The following is a 20,406-nucleotide window of genomic DNA, read 5'->3' as shown; positions in this document are numbered from 1 at the left end:
ATTTTTTTTTAATATAAAGGCTAAAAAATATATTTTTTTATTTTTAATGTTTATAATTTTTTTCAAAAATATTCTTGTCGTTTAATTTCATTCGATTTTGTTCCTAACAAAATTATCTCTGGATATTAATTTTATTTAAAATATTTGGAACAAAATTAAAAACACCCAAGAATAACTTTGACACAAATAGAAAATACTGAAGACAAATTATAAAAAAGTTAGAGACAAAATCAAATGAAATTAAATATTAAAAATATTTTTGAAAAAAATCTAAAATATTAAGAAAAAAAATCATACTTTATCAAAAAATAAATTTAAAAAATCATAATAAGTATATACTAAAATTAACTACTAATATAGAATACAAATTAAAATATAAAATATATATTAAAAATAAATTAAATTTAATATGTTTAAAAAAATATGGTTAGTGCTTAATTTTAATTTACAAATAGAATTTTTTATTAAAAAAAATCAGGGCAATGGTTTAACGGGATTTCGATGTATATATAGAAAATTGGCCACCATGCTTTTGAATAGTACGGACTGCGGAGGCAATAAAAGAGGGAGAAAACAAGAACACTAACTTTCTACACGGTGACTCACTGCGGAGGCAATAAAAGAGGGAGAAAACAAGAACACTAACTTTCTACACGGTGACTCATTCTGCAAACGGATCACAAATATTTGGGGGAATAACGAACTGATTAAAGTTCAAATATTGGTATATAACATAAATCCGGCATTGGTTTGTAAAAGAATAACCTGGATTTATTATATTGCTCTCTAGCCTCTGCGAGTCCTTGATACAACGTCCACGAGAGTGTTATAACGACTGCGATGATAATCGATTCCCAGACACAGCTGCCTAATGGCCTCCCTCTTCTCCTCAGCCAACTTCAATATACCTTGGTCTTTCTCTTTCACCAATTTTTGTAGCTCTCCAATTGTATTCTCAAGTTGAACTACATTTGTCCTTAGATTCTTCTTCGCTAGTTCCTCCTCTCTTGCCTTTTCATCTAACTTCTTCACCATCTGCCTCAAATCCAACTCCTGCTTCTTTTTATCCTGTAGTTGCTCCTCCAAATGGTTTATTTTCTCCTTCAGTTGCACTTTTTCCTTGTTCATCTCCCTGACAAAGTTCCTTGCAATGTGAAGCTCATGTGACATGTTTGAGATATAGTTCTCATAATTTTTACACTCATCCTCAAATTTCCACATAATATTTTTGGTTCCAGTCATCACACTGTTCACACTTTCTTTAATGCCAAACACAATTTCCTGATAAGCATCCTCCTGAATAGCAATAGTTGCTGACAATTTGGCAATCCTCTCTTCAAGTGATCTCTGATCGTTATGGAACTTCTCTTCTGCTTTCCTGAAGCCCTCCTCTTTCTCACTTAGCAATTGATCAGCAACCCGGAGCTTTTGGTTTGACATACGAAGCTTAACCTCAAGGATGCTAATATTCTCATGTAAAGTATTAATTTCATCTCCTTTCTCTTCAAGGTCTCTTTTCAAGTCTTCTGTTGTTTGTTCCAAATCTGCTATCATCTGGTCCTTTGAGCCAATGCCTTCATGAAATTCTTCTGTCATTACTTGGATCTTCTTCTCTGCCGCTTCTAGTTTCGCCTTGCATTCCTTATACCAATTATCTACTTGCACATACTCTTCATTTAACTTCTCATATGCATTTTCTCGTTCTTCTTTCTCTTTCTGCAACAATAATAAGTCTCTTTGCAGGTTGTCAACTTGGGTAGTGAGCACCATCATTTGTGCTGTAGCTTTGTTCGTCTCTTCCTCCGTTTCAGTTTTCTGAGCATGTAGTTTACCCATTTCGGCCAGCAGATTGTTTATTTGAGATGACAAATCTGCTATTCTAGAAGACGACTCATTCTCAGTACTTTCAAGTTTCTTCATTAGATCCTGTTTCTCTTCACTTGTCATTGTCAACTTCTGATTTAATTCCGCAACTTCCATCTGTGCTGTTTGAAGTTCTTGCTTCATGCCATTAATTGTCTTTTGAAATTCATTTTCCAGTTGTCCATTTTTGGTGTCTTTGTCCATTGAAGAATAATCAGAATCCGAGTCTGAGCTGGAAGAAAAACTCTCCTTTCCTTTCTTGCCAATGATCTTTTTCCTCAACTCATCTGTTAGATTATCATACTTTGCATAGAGTGATTGGTATTGACTGTGGAAATCCTCTATCAATTTAACAAGTGATTCCTTCTTAGAAAGTTCTAATGGAGCATCATCCTCTTCAAGATGTTCATCTTTAACAAGTTTCAATATTCTTTTCACCTTCTCTTGAATTTCTGTACAAAAGGAAGGAAAACACCAAATCATTAGTCATATTATCAATTTATCATCATAAGGTGATATACAAATAATAAATTGGTCATCAGTATATTCCATGTTGTTTTGTTGCACATGTCATGGCTAATCTTGCTAAAGACTTTACCTCCTTTAGCTCCTTTCAGCTGCGCTTCCTTTTCAGGGTCGATGTAGCTTTTAAATAAAGATTTCATAGAATCTCTCAACCGATGTTTCACCATCTTCTCCGCAGAGCTTCAACTTTTCTTAGCAGCTCGTCAAGACAATCTGTTCTCCATGTAAGTTTTTAACCCAGCATGTTAGGAGCTTGAATATTTAGTGCTGATGTTTTACATTTGAGCACTGCAAAGCTTTAAATATTTATATATTTTGTATACAATTTAGCATGCAATAGCTTCCTATAACACTAGCCAACTTCGGACTAGCAGCTAATAATTACAATCAAGCGCTACGTCAACATTGATGAGAATTTCCTTGTGACTCGAAACATGATAAGCAGCCATCAATTTCTTAGGTATTTGTCCTTCTAATCGATAATTACATGAAAGAGGGAAAAAAAAATCAGAGAACATTATGCCATCGAGAACAATGTATGAGACACGCACCGCATTTACTACTCAAAGAGTTCGAATTTGAATTTCTAATAGAGTGGTTATCTTAATCAGTAACTTAGAAGTTAACATTACTCGCCAATAAAATCCGATGGCGTACCTCGGGTATTCTTTTCCTTTCTCTTCCACTATTTTCTCTCAGTTTTTGGTTATGCTCTAAAAGCAAAATCGCGGCGAAACCTACAGATAGAGGAGGAAACTAATATTAAAAAGAAACAACACAAAAATCGAAGAGCATATATATAGCCTACAAGTTACCGGTGACAATGAAATTACTAAATCCACTGAAATTGAATTCATGCACTAGTTTTCTTTTTATTGAAACATATCTCAGCAAATTTACTGAAACCAACTGTTAATCCTTCACAAATCGTCATCATGGAAAATTAATAGCATAAAAAGATAATTTAGATAAATAATCAATAAATCAACATGAGATGAGCTTCCAAACAGAACTAACAGAGGTCGAGACGAGATAAAGAAATCAAAGCACGCATAAGTTCAGCTTCAAGGTAAACAAAACTCGATCTGATTGAAATACGAGAGTATGTAAAAGCCTCTTTCGTCGGAAGATCAAAAGTCAAAGCAAAGCGGACGAGAATTGAAATAAAAATAATCTGAAATACGGTAGAAACGAAGGTGTTGGTTACCTCGAGCTGGAAGTAGATGATGAACTTCGAGAAAATCGAAAAGAGAAGAATTTAGTGTGAGGGAGAGAGTGTGAGCCAGTGAAGTGAGAAAGAACTGCCTGTATAATTAAGATTTGAAAAAGAAATTGAAAATTGAAGCCGGTTTTTGTTTGATTGGAGGGCTCCAAAGTCCAAAAGACGCCAGCATTTTGTAGTATCTCGAAATTTTCATAAATGGAACTTTTTGACAGCTTTTCACGTGTTGCGTACCATGGTGAATTATTTATTACCATAATGCCACTGTGGCCTTAGTTTCTGCCCGTAACTTCGCGTAGTGACTGCCGTTATACCCGTGTGCCTACCGTTTCTAGCTAACAAGTTACTGTCACACAGGCACATCAGAACCCCGTTTCAAATTCCACACCGGTTGCTTAACCGTGTAGACAAAATAAAGTTTGCGAAATGATTGCTGTGGCTCATATAAGGAAATTATTATTTGTACCAAGAAGCAGTAAAATTCTTCTTTCCTTGGGAAAAAAATTCAACAACATTGACCATGGGTGTTGCAAATGCTATCAATTGTATCATGTAGGAGTTAAAAAAAAAAATGACCATTTGTACCCATGACAGATGAAAATGCTGATATTTGTATTTATGATAGTCTGAAACTAAAGTTATATCTATGGTAGATGCCTTTCGTGTGACAAAAGTGCCCTAACTTAGATTTGAACTTGGTTTGTGAGAATCCGATCCTACGTGACACTCTCTACCTTATCTTCAACCCCTCTCTCTCTTACTCACACTCTTCAACCCCTCTTTGCTCGAATTGACCCAAAGTCCCAGGACATAAACTTGGAAGAATCTAAAAGCCTCACCTCTCGGATAGAATGAAGAAAGCCCCATGGGCTTTCGAGATCTCTAATAAGCTGGTGTAGGTAACAACCCATTGTAATGCCATAGACATGGCTAAAGCTCTTGAATTCTATCTACCTTTTCGTTAGACCAATTCCTATACTTTTCTAGTTCTTATAATCCTTCAAAGTAAAAAACTCAAGGCAAAGAACTCAAAGAGACTTGCTTTTATCCAAAAATGGAAGTTCTGATTCTCGAAAAATCAACTAGTTCTACCAAAGCAATCTGTGATTGAAACAAAAATAAGAACCATATTCAGTATTTCACACAACCATTCTCATAAGAGAACTCATAAATGAGAAAATCCAAATTCAAAAACCAAAAACAGAATCTTTGCAATAAAGGGTATCAATATATAGTATTAGTTCACAGATAAAGTATGAGTTCTCTCATTCATTCCAGCACCATCGGCGTCAACCTCTCCTCCTCCGACGCTGATGCCGTCAACCAAAGCCTCATTGAGGAGACCAACCGCATTTTCGCTGAGATCCACTCAGACTCCGACCCCGACGACAACAACATCCCTTTCAGTCCCAACGCCACCGCCACCTTCTCCCTAGACCCCAAGATTTCCGATTGGGATCAACAACGCCAACAATGACTCCAGCAAAACCCTGAATACCCTAATTTTGTGAGAGGTAAAGCTCGAATCTTGCTCCTCACTGGTTCACCTCCAAAACCCTGTTGATAACCATCTTTGGATTCTCCATTCCGCCGTAAGAAAAACTCGGCGACAGCACCAAAAGATCAAACCTTTCCTAGTTCAAGTTTAATGAGGCGAGGGCAGCGGCGTTGTCATCACGCAGTTTGCAACCATGACTGCGGAGAGCTCGGAAGGGATGCTGAGGATGGTAGAGTAACAAATCGTTCATACAGAAATATTGTGGGAGGGAAAGATAGAGCGCGCATGGATGGCTTGGCACTGAGTGTGACATAAGGGTGTGTTTTTGTTGCAGATTTGTGGAGAAAAGAGTCGTTGGAGTGCAGAAGAGGAAGGGGAGGTGGAGAAGGTAAAGATGAAGAAAGAGTGGTTGAAAAGCATGAGAGTGAGAAGGGTGTTCTTGATGGAGTCAGATGTGGTGGGGAGGGAGAAGAGGATGGCTTTATCGGCGTGAAGAGCAGAGTGGATGGTGAGGGAGCGAGTGTTGAGAAAGAAGGGGGCAGAGTAGGGTTTGGAGAGAGAGAGTGAGTGAGTGAGAGAGAAAGGGGTTGAAGATAAGGTAGGGAGTGCCACGTAGGATTGGATTCCCACGAATCAAGCTCAGATCTAAGTCAGGACACTTTTGTCACACGAAAGACATCTATCATTGGTATAACTTTAGTTTCAGGCTATCATCGATACAAATGTCAGCATTTTCATTTGTCATGAGTACAAATGGTCATTTATTCTTTAAAAAAATGAAAAGTATAAGTAGAGAATAATATTGCTCAACAATATGAATAATGGAATTAAAAAAGTAAATTAATTTCAAATTTAATTAATAGTATGAATAAACTAAATTTAAAATTTGTTGTTTATGTTATTCAAAAAAGTTATTTATTATCTAGTACGTTATTCCTAGAACAATTAAGAACTATGCATGCAAGCTAAGATAAAGTTATAATTTTGACTTAGTCAAAATTGTCAAGTTATTGTTATTAAATATATAAGTACAACTCAATTTTAAGTGGAATAAAACAAAAGAAAGATGAAGGAAAAAAAAGAACATAAAAAATATGTAATTGAATTTTTTTATAAAAATCAAAATAAGAATAAATACAAATAGATAAGAAAGTCACAATTTGATATATTTGCCAAAAAATTATGGCATTGATAAAATGATGTCTAATTTTTATTATTGATAAGTTAATCTCTAAAAGATTTTAAAATTTGACAAAAATAATCTACTGTTAATTAAGTTATTTGAAGTTAAGGTTTAGGAATGACGTATAAATTAACAATTATAATAATTACAAAAATTACCCCCTTTTAATTCTTATAATTTTAAAAACACCTCAATTTCAATTTTCTAAAATCTCTAATCTCCTTTTCTTTTCCCTTCATTATTCGTCCCGGTTCTCTTTTCTTGGGTCCCTTTAGGTTTATCTCCATCTCTATTTCTATTGGTTTCCTTTCTTTCCCTTGCTGTGAGTCGAATAGTGTGGGTTTCAATTTCGATTGTTCTTTTCTTATGCTCTGAACTTTTTCTCTAGAGCTGACAACATTTGCAATCTTATAAGATTTATCGCATATAGCTACTCCTACTCCTCTTATTCTTCTCCACCTCGATCCTCTTCCTGATGGATTCGAAGTCGCAAGATTTAGCTTCCAGTTCCACTCATTAGTCAATGGATCCCAACAGGAACGGACAACTATACAAGCATGATGTATTTCTGAGTTTCAGAGGCACTGATACCCACAATAATTTCACCAATCATATTTATTATAACCTTATCAGGAAATGAGTTTTTGCCTTCAAGGGCGATAAGAGGCTTCAAAAAGAAAAATCTATTTCATTCCAGCTCATGCAGACCATTAGAAAATTCTCCCGTTTTTATCATTGTCTCTCAAGTGATTATGCTGCCTCTACATGGTGCCTTGATAAAATGGCTACCATAACTCAATGCAAGAAAGAATTTGGACAGAAGATTTTTCGATTTTTTATTATGAGATCCTTCCGATATTTGAAAGCAGAGTGGGGTGTATGAGGATGCTTAGGAAAGAAGAAGAGAAAAAAGGGATTAGGGTTTTAGAAAATTGAAATTGTGTTTTAAAATTATAAAAATTAAAAGTGGGCAATTTTTTATAATTATGATAATTGTTATCTGATACGTTATCCCTAAACTTTAACTCTAAGTAACTCAATTGACGGTTGGTAACTTTTGTTAAATTTTAAATTTTTTTGGAGATTATTTTGTCAATAAAAAGACCAAATACTATTTTATCAGCATCAGAATCTTTCAGATACCGATTTAGTATTTACCTCTTTCTATAACCATACAAAATTCTTCTTTTCTTTAGCCTGAGTTAATACTTAAATTTATTCTTTAAATTTTATTTTAAACTTTAAATTGACTCTTGAAATATAAATTGCCTCAATTTAAATCCTAAATTTTTACTATGTTACTCACATTAGTCCCTCAAATAATTTTTGTTAATATCATATTGATGTGGTATGCTGATGTAACTAATTAATGTCATGTGCCAAAACACTAATCAGCTATGTAGAATAAAGTGATGACATGTTTGTCAATGACATAATAATATAGATTGTAGTACTGGTAATAAATTGATGATTGAGGAATGTATTGGTGGAGATTTGACATTAGTGTCATATAATTAATTTTTGATGGTTGAGAGTGGTAAATTATAACCCAAGAGGGTAGATTGTGTGTAAATGGGAGTTTGGTATTGTTTTGGTTGGATGTGGTTTGAGGATTTGGAAAATTTGGTAAGTTGTGACTTTTGATAAAAGTTGATTTTTGGTGAACTTTATCTGATCATAACTTATGCCTCAATTTTCAAAATTGATTAGAATTTGTTTGAAATTAAAGCTTATTAAAAACCCTTCAATTTGATATAAAGTTTGTAAGAATTGGGTTTTTTTAGAGAAAGTTATGATCATTAAAAGATTGGTGTAAAAATCTAAAATTCTGCAAAGTTGCAGAATTTTGTGATTTCTGATATGTGCACACGGACACCTCTGCGAAATTTTTAACCTGTGCGCACGCACAGGCCTGTGCGTACGCACACGCAGAGGTAAGTAATCTGTTCACAGCGCTAGCACAGCTTGTGCGCGCACATACCCAATGAGGAATTGCAACCTGTGCGTACGCACAGCCCTGTGCGCACGCACATGTTGGGAATGTCAGTCTATTGAGGGTGCTAGCACAGGTTGTGTGAGCGAACAGACATTGTAAACTTTGGTACTTGTGCGTACGCACACTTTTTAAAACTTCTTTAGGGCGCTGTTTCTTAAATTTTAACTTTGTTTTCAACTATTTCACCTTCCCAACAAGATTGTAAGCTTCTATAACACCATTTTAAGACTTTTGGGCTTAATTTTGAGTATGAGGACATGGGAAATAACCTAAGGGTTTTAGTTTATATTATTATGAAAAATTAGAAAATGGAGGCCTAGGTTTCTGGTGCACTGAGGGTGGTTTGATGGTGTGTAAAGAAAGAGTGGTATATGAGACAAGAACTGATGAACTGTTGAGTTCGGAACTGAAATGTGAATTGACAGTAGTTGAGCAGATGATGAGCGGATAATTTATACGCTTTTTGGCATTGTTTTCATATAGTTTTTAGTATGATTGAGCTACTTTTTAGGGATGTTTTCATTAGTTTTTATGTTAAATTCACATTTCTGGACTTTACTATGAGTTTGTGTGTTTTTCTGTGATTTCAGGTAAATTCTGACTGAAATTGAGGGATTTGAGCAAAACTCTGAAAAAGGCTGACAAAAGGACTGCTGATGTTGTTGGATTCTGACCTCCCTGCACTCGAAATGGATTTTCTGGAGCTACAGACCTCCAAATGGTGCGCTCTTAACGGCGTTGGAAAGTAGACATCCAGGGCTTTCCAGCAATATATAATAGTTCATATTTTATTCGAAGAATAACGACGTAACTTGGCGTTGAACGCCAAGTACACGCTGCTGTCTGGAGTTAAACGCCAGAAAAACGTCATTATCCGGAGTTGAACGCCCAAAACACGTCATAACTCAGAGTTCAACTCCAAGAGAAGCCTCTGCTCGTGTATTGATCAAGCTCAGCCCAAGCACACACCAAGTGGGCCCCGGAAGTGAATTTATGCATCAATTACTTACTCATGTAAACCCTAGTAGCTAGTCTAGTATATATAGGACATCTATCTATTGTATTAGACATCCTGGATTGTATTTTGAATCCTGTGATCACGTTTTAGGGGGCTGGCCATTCGGCCATGCCTGGACCTCTTTCACTTATGTATTTTCAACGGTGGAGTTTCTGCACACCATAGATTAAGGGTGTGGAGCTCTGCTGTACCTCAAAGATTAATGAAGTTCTATTTTCTTTTATTCGAATTCCTCTCTTATTCTTATTCCAAGATATTCATTCGTACCCAAGAACATGATGAATGTGATGATTAAATAACCATCATTCTCATTCTCACTTATGAACGCGCGTGATTGACAACCACTTCCGTTCTACATGCAACAGAGCTTGAATGTGTATCTCTTAGATTCCCCAACAGAATCTTCATGGTATAAGCTAGATAGATGGTGGCATTTATGAGGATCCGGAAAGTCTCACCTTGTCTGTGGTATTCCGAGTAGGATCCTAGGAATCCGGAAAGTCCAACCTTGTCTGTGGTGTTCCGAGTAGGATTCCGGTAATGAATGACTGTGACGTGCTTCAAACCTGTAACCTGCTGGGCGTTAGTGACAGACGCAAAAGAGGGATTCTATTCCAGTAGGGGAGGGAACCAACCGGTGATTAGCCGTACTGTGACAGAGTGCGTGAGCATTAGTTTTCACTGCGAGGATGGGATGTAGTTATCAACCATGGGTGATGCCTCCAGACTGGTTAGCTGTGCGAGTGACAGCCGCATAGGATATTTCCCCGTGAGGATGAAAGTAGCCACAGTTGATGGTGAACCCCTATACAAAGCTTGCCATGGAAAGGAGTAAGAAGGATTGAGTAGAAGCAATGGGATGGCAGGCGTCCTTGAGCCATGCTGCATCTTCATGCACTTATCTGAAATTCCTACCAATGAATCTGCATAAGTATTTCTATCCCTTTTATTATTCCTTTTTATTTACAATCCAATAATCACAATTACCTTTTTAATCTGCCTAACTGAGATTTGCAAGGTGACCATAGCTTGCTTCATACCAACAATCTCTGTGGATTCGACCCTTACTCACGTAAGGTTATTACTTGGACGACCCAGTACACTTGCTGGTTAGTTGAACGGAGTTGTGAATTCCACCAGAGCCATAATTAGAACATTGATCACAAATGATACAAGAATTTGAATCACAATTTCATCCACCAAGTTTTTGGCGCCGTTGCCGGGGATTGTTCGAGTATGGACAACTGACGGTTCATCTTGTTGCTCAGATTAGGTAATTTTCTTTTCAAAAATCTTTTTCAAAATTTTTCTTTTATTTTTTCGTTTTTGAAACTTTATTTTCGAAAATATTAATAAAAATCCAAAAAAAAAAAAAATTTAGAAAATCATAAAAATCAAAAATATTTTGTGTTTCTTGTTTGAGTCTTGAGTCAATTTTTAAGTTTGGTGTCAATTGCATGCTTTAAAAATTTTTCTTGCATTTTTTTCGAAAATCCATGCATTCATAGTGTTCTTCATGATCTTCAAGTTGTTCTTGACAAGTTTTCTTGTTTGATCTTGATGATTTTTTGTTTTGTGTCTTTTCTTGTTTTTCATGTGCATTTTTGCATTCATATCTTCCATGCATTAAAGATTTCTAAGTTTGGTGTCTTGCATGTTTTCTTTGCATCAAAAATTTTTCAAAATTATGTTCTTGATGTTCATCATGATCTTCAAAGTGTTCTTGGTGTTCATCTTGACATTCATAGCATTCTTGCATGCATTCATGGTTTTGATCTAAAAATTTCATGCATAAAGTATTTTTGTTGTTTTTCTCTCTCATAGTTAAAAATTCAAAAATAAAAAAAAATATCTTTTCCTTATTTCCCTCCAAAAATTTCGAATTTTGAGATTAACTTGGTCAAAAATTTTTTAAAATTAGTTGTTTCTTACAAGTCAGTCAAAATTTCAATTTTTAAAAATCTTATCTTTTCAAAATCTTTTTCAAAAATCATATCTTTTTCATTTTTTTTTCTATTTTTCGAAAAATTTCAAAAATCTTTTTCAAATTATTTTCAAAATCTTTTTCTTATCTTTATATGTAATTTTCGAAAATTCACTAATAATTAATGTGATTGGTTCAAAAATTTGAAGTTTGTTACTTTCTTGTTAAGAAAAGTTCAATCTTTAAGTTCTAGAATCTTATCTTGTAGTTTCTTGTTAGTGAAGTAAATAATTTGAAAGTTTTTCAATTAAATCTTTTTTATCTTTTATTTTATCTTTTTCAAAAATTTTATCTTTTTCAAAATTTGATTTCAAAATATCTTATCTAACTTACTATCTTCTTATCTTTTTCAAGTTTGATTTCAAATCTTTTTCAATTAACTAACTAACTTTTTGTTTGTTTCTTATCTTTTTCAAAACCACCTAACTACTTTTCCCTCTTCTATTTTCGAAAATATCTCTCTCTTTTTCAAAAATTCTTTTTAATTAATTAATTGTTTCATGTTTTAATTTTAATTACATCTTATCTCTAATTTTCGAAAAATACTAACTCCTTTTTCAAAATTATTTTCGAAATTTCCCCTCTCTCTTTTCTTCTTCTATTTAATTATTTAATTACTAACACTTCTCTTCACCTATCTTCATCCATAAATCCGAATCCATTCTTCTTCTTCTACCCTTTTCTTTTCTACTAACATAAAGGGATCTCTATACTGTGACATAGAGGATTCCTTTTCTCTTCTTGTTTTCTTCTCTTTCATATGAGCAGGAACAAGGATAAAGGCACTCTTGTTGAAATTGATCCAGAACCTGAAAGGACTCTGAAGAGAAAATTAAGAGAAGCTAAATTACAACAATCCAGAAGAAACCTTCTTGAAATTTTCGAACAAGAGAAAGAGATGGCAGACGGAAATAATAATAATAATGCAAGGAGAATGCTTGGTGACTTCACAAAACCAACGTCCAAGTTTGATGGAAGAAGCATCTCCATTCCTGCCATTGGAGCCAATAACTTTGAGCTTAAGCCTCAACTAGTTGCTTTAATGCAACAAAACTGCAAGTTTTATGGACTTCCATCTGAAGATCCTTATCAGTTTTTAACTGAGTTCTTGCAGATCTGTGAGACTGTAAAGACGAATGGAGTTGATCCTGAAGTCTACAGACTCATGCTTTTCCCTTTTGCTGTAAGAGACAGAGCTAGAATATGGTTGGATTCTCAACCCAAGGATAGCCTGGACTCATGGGATAAGCTTGTCACTGCATTCTTAGATAAGTTCTTTCCTCCTCAAAAGCTGAGCAAGCTGAGAGTGGATGTTCAAACCTTCAAACAAAAAGATGGTGAATCCCTCTATGAAGCTTGGGAAAGATACAAGCAGCTGACCAAAAGATGTCCATCTGACATGTTTTCAGAATGGACCATATTAGATATATTCTATTATGGTCTCTCTGAATTTTCGAAAATGTCATTGGACCATTCTGCAGGTGGATCTATCCACCTGAAGAAAACGCCTGAAGAGGCTCAAGAACTCATTGACATGGTTGCAAACAACCAGTTCATGTACACCTCTGAGAGGAATTCCGTGAATAATGGGGTACCTCAGAAGAAAGGAGTTCTTGAAATTGATGCTCTGAATGCCATATTGGCTCAGAACAAAGTGTTGACTCAACAGGTCAACATGATCTCTCAAAATCTGAATGGATTGCAACATGCATCCAACAGTAATAGAGAGGCAGCTTCTGAAGAAGCTTATGATCCTGAAAACCCTGCCATGGCAGAGGTTAATTACTTAGGTGAACCTTATGGAAACACCTATAACTCATCATGGAGAAATCATCCAAATTTCTCCTGGAAGGATCAACAAAAACCTCAACAAGGTTTTAACAATGGTGGACGCAATAGGCTGAACAATAGTAAGCCATATCCATCATCTTCTCAGCAACAGACAGAGAACTCTGAACAAAATAATTCTAATTTAGCCAATATAGTCTCTGATCTGTCAAAGGCCACTTTCAGTTTCATGAATGAAACCAGATCCTCCATTAGAAATCTGGAGGCACAAGTGGGCCAGCTGAGTAAGAAAGTAATTGAAACTCCTCCCAGTACTCTCCCAAGCAATACAGAAGAAAATCCAAAAGGAGAGTGCAAGGCCATTGATGTGATCAAAGTGGCCGAATGCACAAGGGAGGAGGAGGACGAAAATCCCAGTGAGGAAGACCTCCTGGGACGTTCTTCAAGCAAGAAGGAGTTTCCTATTAAGGATCCAGAGGAATCTGAGGCTCATCTAGAGACCATAGAGATTCCATTAAATCTCCTTCTGCCATTCATGAGCTCTGAAGAATATTCATCCTCTGAAGAGGATGAAGATGTGACTGGAGAGCAAGTTGCTCAATATTTAGGAGCTATCATGAAGCTGAATGCCAAGCTGTTTGGTAATGAGACTTGGGAAAGTGAACCTCCCTTGCTCATTAGTGAACTAGATACTTGGATTCAGAAAACTCTACCTCAAAAGAGACAAGATCCTGGCAAGTTCTTAATACCTTGCACCATTGGCACCATGAGCTTTGAAAAAGCTCTATGTGATCTTGGGTCAGGGATAAATATTATGCCACTCTCTGTAATGGAGAAGCTGGGGATCATTGAGGTGCAACCTGCCTTGTTCTCACTACAATTGGCAGACAAGTCCATAAGACAAGCTTATGGAATAGTAGAGGACGTGCTAGTAAAGGTTGAAGGCCTTTACATCCCTACTGATTTCATAATCCTAGACACTAGGAAGGAAGATGATGAATGTATCATTCTAGGAAGACCTTTCCTAGCCACAGCAGGAGCTGTGATAGATGTCAACAGAGGTGAGTTAGTCCTTCAATTGAATGGGGACTACCTTGTGTTTAAGGCACATGGCCATCCCTCTGTGACAAAAGAGAGTAAGCATGAAGAGCTTCTCTCAGTTCAGAGTCAAGAAGAGCCCACACAGTCAAACTCTAAGTTTGGTGTTGTGAGGCCACAACCAAACTCTAAGTTTGGTGTTCAAACCCCATATCCAAACTCTAAGTTTGGTGTTGGGAATACCACACTTAAGTTGACCTGATCATCTTGTGGCTCCAAGAGAGCCACTGTCAAGCTATTGACATTAAAGAAGCGCTTGTTGGGAGGCAACCCAATTTTATTTATCTAATTTTATTTTATTTTGTTTCTTTGTTATTTTTGTGTTTAATTAGGTACATGATCATGAGGAGTCACGAAAAATTCAAAAAAATTAAAAACAGAGTCAAAAACAGAAGAAAAAATTTTTCACCCTGGAGGTAGCACAGACTGGCGTTCAACGCCAGTAAGATGCATCTGTCTGGCGTTCAACGCCAGAACAGAGCACCATTCTGGCGTTGAACGCCCAAAACAAGCAACAACCTTGCGTTAAACGCCAGGATGGTGCACGAAGAGGACAATCTGGCGCTGAACGCCAGAAACAAGCATGAAACTGGCGTTCAACGCCAGAAACATGCATTACATGGGCGTTGAACGCCCAGAACATGCACCAATGGGCGTTTGAACGCCAGGATGATGCATGAAGGCATGTTACATGCCTATATGGTGAAGGAATGGTATTTGTTTTCACCTCAGGATCTGTGGACCCCACAGGATCCCCACCTCAGGATCTGTGGACCCCACAGGATCCCCACCTACCACATTCCTTTTAATCCTAATCACACTCTCCTAATCCAAATCTCATTCTCAATATCACACTTTCCAACACCCTTCACCAATCACCTCAATTCCTCTTCCCAAGTAACCCATTCACCATTCACATCAACCTCCTCTTCCCCATAAACCCCACCTACCCTCATAAAATTCAAATTCATTTTCCCACCCATTCCCACCCAAAATGGCCGAACCTATACCCTCCCCTCTCCCTATAAATACCCTCCCATTCCCCATCATTTTCACACAACACAAACACTCCTCCTCCCATATAGCCGAAACCCCTCTCTCCCTCTCTACCATATTCTCTTCTTCTTCTTCTACTCTTCTTTTCTTTCTTGCTCGAGGACGAGCAAATTCTAAGTTTGGTGTGGTAAAAGCATAAGCTTTTTTTTGTTTTTCCATTACCAATGGCACCTAAGGCCGGAGTTTCCTCAAGAAAAGGGAAAGGGAAAGCAAAAGCTTCCACCTCCGAGTCATGGGAAAGGGAGAGATTCATCTCCAAAAGCCATCAAGACCACTTCTATGATGTTGTGGCAAAGAAGAAGGTGATCCCTGAGGTCCCTTTCAAGCTCAAAAAGAATGAGTTTCCGGAAATCCGACATGAGATCCAAAGAAGAGGGTGGGAAGTCCTAGCCAACCCCATGCAACAAGTCGGAACATTGATGGTTCAAGAGTTCTATGCTAATGCATGGATCACTAGGAACCATGACCAAAGTATGAACCCAAGTCCAAAGAATTATCTCACAATGGTTAGGGGGAAATACTTGGATTTCAGTCCGGAAAATGTGAGGTTGGCGTTTCACTTACCCATGATGCAAGGTGATGAACGCCCCTACACAAGGAGGGTCAACTTTAATCAAAGGTTGGACCAAGTCCTTAGGGACATTTGTGTGGAAGGCGCCCAATGGAGAATAGATTCCAAAGGCAAGCCAGTCCAACTAAGAAGACTGGACCTCAAGCCTGTAGCTAGAGGATGGTTGGAGTTCATCCAAAGATCCATCATCCCTACAAGTAACCGATCTGAAGTTACTGTGGATCGGGCCATCATGATCCATAGCATCATGATTGGAGAGGAAGTAGAGGTTCATGAAGTCATCTCCAATGAACTCTACAAAATAGCTGACAAGCCTTCATACATGGCACGGCTAGCCTTCCCCCACCTTATATGCCATCTATGTTTCTCAGCTGGAGTTATCATAGAAGGAGATGTCTCCATTGAAGAAGACAAGCCCATCACCAAGAAAAGGATGGAGCAAACAAGAGAAGTTCCTCACGGCCCTCAAGGAGAACATGAGGAAGTTCATCATCAACAAATGCCTCAAGGAATGCACTTTCCTCCCAACAACTATTGGGAGCAACTTAATACCTCCTTATAAGATTTGAGCCATAATGTTGAACAATTAAGGGTGGAACATCATGAGCACTCCATCATTCTCCAAGAAATAAGAGAAGATCAAAGAGCAATGAGGGAGGAGCAACAAAGGCAAGGAAGGGACATAGAAGAATTGAAGAACATCATTGGTCCTTCAAGAAGAAGACGCCACTAAAGGTGGATTCATTCCTTGTTCTTTATTTCTTTCTGTTTTCGGTTTTTAATTATTGTGTCTATCTATGTTTTTTGTGTCTTTATTTCATGATCATTAGTATGTAACCATGCCTTAAAGCTATGAATAAAATCCATTAGTCCTTCACCTCTCTTAAAAGAAAAATGTTTTAATTCAAAAGAACAAGAAGTACATAGTTTTCGAAATTATTATTGAATTTAATTTAATTATATTGATGTGGTGACAATGCTTTTGTTTTCTGAATGAATGATTGAACAGTGCATATGTCTTTTGATCTTGTTGTTTATGAGTGTTAAAATTGTTGGTTCTTGAAAGAATGATGAACAAAGAGAAATGTTATTGATGATCTGAAAAACATCATGAAATTGATTCTTGAAGCAAGAAAAAGCAGTGAAAAAAAAAGGGATCTAAAAAGAGTATATAGAAAAAGAAGGAGCAGTAGAAAAAGCCAATAGCCCTTAAAACCAAAATGCAAGGGTAAAAAGGATCCAAGGCTTTGAGCATTAATGGATAGGAGGGCCTAAGGAAATTAAATCCAGGCCTAAGCGGCTAAATCAAGCTGTCCCTAACCATGTGCTTGTGTCATGAAGGTCCAAGTGAAAAGCTTGAGACTGAATGGTTAAAGTCGTGATCCAAAGCAAAAGAGTGTGCTTAAGAGCTCTGGACACCACTAACTGGGGACTCTAGCAAAGCTGAGTCACAATCTGAAAAGGTTCACCCAGTTATGTGTCTGTGGCATTTATGTATCCGGTGGTAATACTGGAAAACAAAGTGCTTAGAGCCACGGCCAAGACTCATAAGTAGCTGTGTTCAAGAATCAACATGCTTAACTAGGAAAGTCAATAACACTATCCAAAATTCTAAGTTCCTAGAGAAGCCAATCACTCTGAACTTCAAAGGAAAAAGTGAGATGCCAAAACTATTCAGAAGCAAAAAGCTACAAGTCCCGCTCATGTAATGAAATTAATATTCATTGATATTTTGGACTTTATAGTATATTCTCTTCTTTTCATCCTAGTTGATTTTCAGTTGCTTGGGGACAAGCAACAATTTAAGTTTGGTGTTGTGATGAGCGGATAATTTATACGCTTTTTGGCATTGTTTTCATATAGTTTTTAGTATGATTGAGCTACTTTTAGGGATGTTTTCATTAGTTTTTATGTTAAATTCACATTTCTGGACTTTACTATGAGTTTGTGTGTTTTTCTGTGATTTCAGGTAAATTCTGACTGAAATTGAGGGATTTGAGCAAAACTCTGAAAAAGGCTGACAAAAGGACTACTGATGCTGTTGGATTCTGACCTCCCTGCACTCGAAATGGATTTTCTGGAGCTACAGACCTCCAAATGGAGCGCTCTCAACGGCGTTGGAAAGTAGACATCCAGGGCTTTCCAGCAATATATAATAGTCCATACTTTATTCGAAGAATGACGACGTAACTTGGCGTTGAACGCCAAGTACACGCTGCTGTCTGGAGTTAAACGCCAGAAAAACGTCATTATCCGGAGTTGAACGCCCAAAACACGTCATAACTCAGAGTTCAACTCCAAGAGAAGCCTCTGCTCGTGTATTGATCAAGCTCAGCCCAAGCACACACCAAGTGGGCCCCGGAAGTGAATTTATGCATCAATTACTTACTCATGTAAACCCTAGTAGCTAGTCTAGTATATATAGGACATCTATCTATTGTATTAGACATCCTGGATTGTATTTTGAATCCTGTGATCACGTTTTAGGGGGCTGGCCATTCGGCCATGCCTGGACCTCTTTCACTTATGTATTTTCAACGGTGGAGTTTCTGCACACCATAGATTAAGGGTGTGGAGCTCTGCTGTACCTCAAAGATTAATGAAGTTCTATTTTCTTTTATTCGAATTCCTCTCTTATTCTTATTCCAAGATATTCATTCGTACCCAAGAACATGATGAATGTGATGATTAAATAACCATCATTCTCATTCTCACTTATGAACGCGCGTGATTGACAACCACTTCCGTTCTACATGCAACAGAGCTTGAATGTGTATCTCTTAGATTCCCCAACAGAATCTTCGTGGTATAAGCTAGATAGATGGCGGCATTTATGAGGATCCGGAAAGTCTCACCTTGTCTGTGGTATTCCGAGTAGGATCCTAGGAATCCGGAAAGTCCAACCTTGTCTGTGGTGTTCCGAGTAGGATTCCGGTAATGAATGACTGTGACGTGCTTCAAACCTGTAACCTGCTGGGCGTTAGTGACAGACGCAAAAGAGGGATTCTATTCCAGTAGGGGAGGGAACCAACCGGTGATTAGCCGTACTGTGACAGAGTGCGTGAGCATTAGTTTTCACTGCGAGGATGGGATGTAGTTATCAACCATGGGTGATGCCTCCAGACTGGTTAGCTGTGCGAGTGACAGCCGCATAGGATATTTCCCCGTGAGGATGAAAGTAGCCACAGTTGATGGTGAACCCCTATACAAAGCTTGCCATGGAAAGGAGTAAGAAGGATTGAGTAGAAGCAATGGGATGGCAGGCGTCCTTGAGCCATGCTGCATCTTCATGCACTTATCTGAAATTCCTACCAATGAATCTGCATAAGTATTTCTATCCCTTTTATTATTCCTTTTTATTTACAATCCAATAATCACAATTACCTTTTTAATCTGCCTAACTGAGATTTGCAAGGTGACCATAGCTTGCTTCATACCAACAATCTCTGTGGATTCGACCCTTACTCACGTAAGGTTATTACTTGGATGACCCAGTACACTTGCTGGTTAGTTGAACGGAGTTGTGAATTCCACCAGAGCCATAATTAGAACATTGATCACAAATGATACAAGAATTTGAATCACAATTTCGTCCACCAGCAGAGTCGAGGACTCGGAATGGAAATGTTGATTGGATAGTGGTTGAGATGAGTCAAGGACTTGAATGTGCAATGATGATTCATCGATGTGATGAAAATATTTTTCTGAAAAACCACTAAACTATTGTTTTATATTGAGATTATGAGACGCTATGCGCCCAGCAGGGATGGCGGTTAGATCCCGCCTGTCGAGGTAGCGGTGGCGGCATAAGGGCGGTGGTTCGTCGCGCTTGCGTTGAGATGTGAGGTCCGTGGCAAGAGTATCACGCTCGCATCCCTTCGGATCAATAGAGAGTGCAGGCGCAAAACCCTGGACACTGATCCGAGCACTATATCTCGGGGGTTCCCAATGATGATTCCGAAGGGCGATATCTCCATGGAGATGCGTCGGGTTGGCAGTTGAACCGACAATATGATATCACAGCCAGTAGGATAAGCATTCATCATGTGCATTTTCTATCTGTTTATTTGCTTTGACGACTTGTAATTGTATGCCTATTTGTATAACATGTATAATTGCTATTTGAGTTACTTGCCTTATATTCTTCGATTTGTGATTTACTTGCATTGTATATAATTGTGATTTCTACTAGGATTGAGGAGGTTCGGAAGGCGGTGGCGATGGGATCGCATGGAGGATAGATTGGTGAAGGCTGTGGAACAGCGGTGTTTGATTAGAATAGAAATCCCCCTAAGATAGAGTACCCTGTTTGTTTATGCTAAGGTTTACATAAATATATGCTTTATTGTTTTAGTATGCCTTAAGTTAAATCTTGTGAATGGATATGAAGTCTAGGATTGCCTTTGACGTCTCGAGGTCTTATATCCTACATCACTGGGCACTGTTACCATACTGAGAACATCCGGTTCTCATGCCATATTTCTGTTGTGTTTTTCAGATGCAGGTCGCAACCCACCTCAGTGAGTTGCTTGTGATAGTGACAGAAGCGGAGGATCCGGATACCTTTTGGAGTCTTTTGATTTATTTTTTATATACATCTCTGA

General features: G+C 37.5%; 1 protein-coding gene across 1 annotated transcript; it reads right to left on the bottom strand.

Moving 5' to 3' along the window:
• Positions 1-642: 642 nt before the first annotated feature.
• On the bottom strand, positions 643-3,797 carry LOC130982508 (COP1-interactive protein 1). Its single transcript, XM_057906542.1, has 3 exons — positions 3,046-3,797; positions 2,462-2,601; positions 643-2,315 (listed from the first exon to the last, which is right to left on the bottom strand). The coding sequence occupies exons 2-3, from the start codon at positions 2,553-2,555 to the stop codon at positions 787-789; spliced, it is 1,623 nt and encodes a 540-aa protein (XP_057762525.1). The 5' UTR covers positions 2,556-2,601; positions 3,046-3,797; the 3' UTR covers positions 643-786.
• Positions 3,798-20,406: the final 16,609 nt, after the last annotated feature.

Source organism: Arachis stenosperma, chromosome 5 (assembly GCF_014773155.1).
Source record: "Arachis stenosperma cultivar V10309 chromosome 5, arast.V10309.gnm1.PFL2, whole genome shotgun sequence".
NCBI classification, from domain to species: Eukaryota; Viridiplantae; Streptophyta; class Magnoliopsida; order Fabales; family Fabaceae; genus Arachis; species Arachis stenosperma.
This window is presented reverse-complemented; position numbering and strand designations above follow the sequence as displayed.